Source organism: Drosophila takahashii, chromosome 2L (assembly GCF_030179915.1).
Source record: "Drosophila takahashii strain IR98-3 E-12201 chromosome 2L, DtakHiC1v2, whole genome shotgun sequence".
Lineage (NCBI taxonomy): Eukaryota > Metazoa > Arthropoda > Insecta > Diptera > Drosophilidae > Drosophila > Drosophila takahashii.
The window spans coordinates 37591883-37596683 of NC_091678.1; the positions used below are offsets into that span (position 1 = coordinate 37591883).

General features: G+C 28.3%; 1 protein-coding gene across 2 annotated transcripts; it reads left to right on the top strand.

Moving 5' to 3' along the window:
- Positions 1–1666: 1666 nt before the first annotated feature.
- LOC138912555 (DNA ligase 1-like) lies at positions 1667–4074 on the top strand. 2 transcript variants are annotated; one of them, XM_070213616.1, is made up of 4 exons: positions 1667–2433; positions 3270–3340; positions 3406–3465; positions 3656–4074. In XM_070213616.1, exons 1-4 carry the CDS (start codon positions 2408–2410, stop codon positions 4024–4026), a joined length of 528 nt encoding a protein of 175 aa, XP_070069717.1. In that variant the 5' UTR covers positions 1667–2407; the 3' UTR covers positions 4027–4074. The 2 variants fall into 2 exon arrangements, with proteins under 2 accessions (XP_070069717.1, XP_070069712.1); XM_070213611.1 differs by having other exon boundaries at positions 1668–2433; positions 3292–3340.
- The last annotated feature ends 727 nt before the right edge of the window (positions 4075–4801 follow it).

Here is a 4801-nt window from a genome sequence, read left to right on the forward strand (position 1 = left end):
AATTATATCATTGCACCGACTGCAGTTTTAAAAAGTGAAACTGAATCTTTAGAGAAGAAACCATTTGTACCAAATCAAATAAAGTCATGAGTAAACGAGATATTGTAAATGAGTTACATCGACCATCATTCAAGAATTTTCCAAGACGTAGAGTTATAGTAAAGGGTATTAATGATTTATGGCAGGCTGATTTAGTTGAAATGGGGGCATATGCATCATCGAATAAAGGCTTTAGGTATCTATTAACAGTAATAGATACCTTTTCTAAATATGGATGGGGTGAAGCAATAAAATCAAAAAATGCAGAAGAAGTTACAAGAGCAATGGAAAAAATAATAAAATCTGGTCGTGGAGTACCAAAGAATTTACAAACAGATAATGGAAATGAATTCTATAATAAACAATTTAGAGAATTAATGAAACGATATGAAATTAATCATTACTCAACATTTAGTACTCTTAAAGCATCTATTGTGGAACGTTTTAATAGAACAATAAAAGAACTTATGTGGCGTGAGTTCAGTTTTAATGGAAAATATACATGGCTTGAAATATACAAAGAATTGATTAATAATTATAACAATAGGAAGCATAGAACAATTAAAATGAAACCCATTGATGTTAATGCTAAAAATGAAAAACAGATTTTGATGAGATCATACAATCATCTAAAAATATTCATAAATGGAGAGTTTAAAGAGGGGGATCATGTACGAATAAGTAAATATAAGCATGTCTTTGAAAAAGGTTATACTCCAAACTGGACAACGGAAATTTTTCGAATTCGGAAAGTACAAAATACATCACCCACCACATATTTACTTGAAGACTTGAAGGGTGATCCAATTCAAGGGGGCTTCTATAAACAAGAAATTAAAAAAACAAAATTCCCTAATACTTATCTTGTTGAAAAGATTCTGAAACAAAAAGGTGATTATGTGCTTGTGCGTTGGCTAGGCTTTTCAAAATCGGAAGATAGTTGGATTCACAAAAAAGAAATTCTATAAAATCAAGAAAATGCGAAGAAAAATTAAATTCCACAGATTGACGTCAATGCCTCAAATCAAATTATGTTTCTTCACACGCACAATTCCTATTTATAAAGTGTGAAGAAACATGTGAAGATAAGAATTCGAATGGAATTGATTATGTGCTTGTGCGTTGGTTAGGCATTTCACACATTGACGTCAATGACTCAAATCAAATTATGTTTCTTCACACACACACACACACACACACACACACAATTCCTATTTATAAAGTGTGAAGAGACATGTAAAGATAAGAATTCGAATGGAATTGATTATGTGTTTGTGAGTTGAGTAGGTTAAGAGAGCGTGCGTGTACAGATAAGAATTCGAATGGAATTGATTATGTGCTTGTGAGTTGAGTAGGTTAAGAGAGCGTGTGTGTGTGTGCAGATAAGAATTTTGTATGGAACTTAAACTCTAAAGAATCTAAAACAAATAAAAAAAAAATGATTGTATAGTTACGCACTGTCTAGACTTTTCCAAAATTAGCTGATAGTTGGATTCACAAAAACAACAACTTGAGGCATACAATCAATTAAAATGTACGCATTGACGTCAATGCGTGAAATAGACTCATGTATATATTTATGTATATACATATACAAATCTAGATGTTATAAAGGGGGGAAGCATTTTAAAAAGTTTTCAGTTTCCGTCTATTCGTTCCCGCAAATCAATTTCGGATCGTTTACTCGTTTGCGCAAGTCAATTTCGGATCGTTTATTCGTTTGCGTGTGCATTTATCAAAAAACTTAAAATGTCGTTCTTGATAATATTTTTTTTAATATCATTAATGAATCCGGTTGTGAAAATGTTGCCGGTGCCTAGTGAAATGTTAATCATTGAGAAACCCTCTATCTCAAATAACTCAATTGGAGTATTTATAAATATGCCGAAATTAAATAAAATCATAAAAATTGACTTAAAATTCGAGATCTTGGAAGATAGCCATATTTTTATAGATCTTATGAACAATAGTACTAATGACAGTGAAAAAAATTTAAAAAGTGAAGTGGACATGAAAATAATTAATGCTAATAATAGTATTAATACAACTGTGCTTGAAGAAAAAATAAAAACAACAACAACAATTACACCTACAACATCAACATCAACATCAAACCCACCTACTTTGATAAGTAATAAGGAGGAGGAGGAGGAGGAGGAGGAGGAGGAAGAAGAAGAATCAAGTACCCCAACATCTACAACAACAACCACATCTGCAACTACAACTACATCTGCAACTACAACAACATCTGCAACAACAACAACAAACTCACTCAATCATTTTGATATTACTAAAGATACAAATTTTGAGAAAATAGAAAATAAAAGCGTAGGAGCTGAAAAATCACAAGGAATTGGTATTGGTATCGATGATAGTGAGTCAGAATTTCAAAACGTAAGTGAAGCACCTAAAATAACTAACACAACTCAAGAAATAGGGATTGGTATCAATGATAGTGAGTCAGAATTCGAAAGTATAGGACGAGTTCCAATAAAAAGAAATATCACACATAAATTAAAAAACACTGTAAACATGCATAACACTGAAATAGAATTTACAAAGAGAGGAATAATAGAGAATTTTAAAAAGCAATTAATTGAGAATGAAAGGAAAATAGGGGGGCATCTGGATTTAGGAAGAAGGGGGTTAAATAGATTCTTCACCGTAAAATATAAAAGTGCTACGGTAGGTGTTAAATGTCACTACAATAATATATATAGAAGATTGAATTTTAAACGTAGTGTAAATAAATCTAAACGTAGGAATTCAAAACATATAACTACTCCCCACCACCACCACCACCACCACCACCAGCAACGAAAATCTAAACGAAATATTAGTCCTCCCCTAGCAACATTAAGAATAAATTGCTTTGAATTTGCTGAAGTTCTAACACATGCACTAATACATGCAGAGAGACAGAAAGATAGGAAAGTATATGAAAGAATTTCGAAAGATGCTGATATTATTTCTATGCAAGAGAGTAAAAGGGAAGAGATTGGAGATGTAGAACCAGGATATCTTGGAGATGACCCACAAATAAATGAAATAGGTATTGAAACAGCAGAAAAAATTAATGCAATATATTTGAGAAAGAGAAATATAGAATCTCAAATGCTAACTGAGTATTTAAATAAAAAAGAAAGTGAGATTAGTACAGATACAATTCTAATTAATGACATTAATGACTTCAAAATAACTAATAGTGATACTATAATCTGATTGAGTAGGGAAATATGTTTGTTTTTGCAGAATTTAAATAAAGAAGTTGCTAATACTATTTCGAGTGGAGTACAAAAAGGTGAGTTGAATAATAAATATACATATATAAAATAATATTTATACTTATAATATTTATATTTTCAGAATTTCAAAACTTTAACAAAAAAGAGGTTAATAATACTATTTCGAGTGGAGTACTAAAAGGTGAGTTGATTAATAAATATACATATATAAAATAATATTTATACGAATAATATTTATATTTTCAGAATTTCAAAACTTTAACAAAAAAGAGGTTAATAATACTATTGCGAGTGGAGTACTAAAAGGTGAGTTGATTAATAAATATACATATATAAAATAATATTTATACTAATAATATTTATATTTTCAGAATTTCAAAACTTTAACAAAAAAGAGGTTAAAGACGACGCTCTGGGTTCATATGATGAAGATGACGATGATGATGATGATGATGACCATGATGTGAATATTTTCGATGAGGATAATCCAGAGCCATGTATTACAAGATCACCTAGTGAGGAGGAATCTATTCTTGTCGAAGGTGGAATAAGTAACTACATACAAACTATTCCTTTAAATTTAGATAAGGATAATGATGAATATATAAAATCAATTCCTTTAAGTAATGATGATAATAAAATCTATATATTAGAGGGTGGTATAAATAGTTATGTACAAACTATACCACTAAATATAGAAGAAAGTAAGCAAATTGAATGTAATTCGAAGAAAACATTTTAATTGTTCTTTAAAATAAAAAATTTATAATATTGTTTTTGGAAATTTTAACATTAACCTCTAATAAGCTATGTTTGTTCTTTAAATTTAAAAAAAAAAAAAAAAAAAAAAAAAAATATTTTATAATATTGTTGTGAGAAATTTTAACATTAACCTCTTAATAAAGCCATGTTTATTGTTTTAAAAATAAAAATTTTATAATGCTGTTTTGATTTGTAATATTTGGTTTATACATTACCTTTAATTAACCTTTCAATAAAAAGCGATGTTTATTCTTTTAAAAATAAAAATTTTATAATGCTGTTTTGATTTGTAATATATGGTTTATACATTACCTTTAATTAACCTTTAAATAAAAAGTGATGTTGGTAGATTATTCTTATTATTATAGATTTCATTTATTTTTATTATAGATTACATTTATTCTTTTTCACAATCCAGTAAATTTATTTCTAATTCTGTATAAAACATTTCAAATGTACAATCATCAATATTTTTCTTTAATTTTTCTATTTCAATGTCTTGATTATTATTTCTATTAGAACAATTCTCTATTTCTTTTATTCTTTGCTCGAAAACATAAATATTTGCATTTATTTCATCAAGTTTATTTTCTAATTTTTTTTCTTCTATTTTATAATGTCCATATTGTAATGTATTAATTTTATCGTTTTGTATAACGAGCTTTGTATCTTTGTGACTGAGAACAACTTTTTTACATTTAACTGTTGATAAAAGATGATTTTTAGATCTAATCATTGACATAGATCCGACCACT

Excerpts from the sequence above, each read along its gene's own strand:
- LOC138912555 (XM_070213611.1), top strand. The coding sequence starts at position 1,789 with ATGTCGTTCTTGATAATATTTTTTTTAATATCATTAATGAATCCGGTT. Across the intron at positions 2,434-3,291 it reads GTGAGTCAGAATTTCAAAAC|AATTTAAATAAAGAAGTTGC; the intron begins GTAAGTGAAGCA and ends TTGTTTTTGCAG. Across the intron at positions 3,341-3,405 it reads TTCGAGTGGAGTACAAAAAG|AATTTCAAAACTTTAACAAA; the intron begins GTGAGTTGAATA and ends TTATATTTTCAG.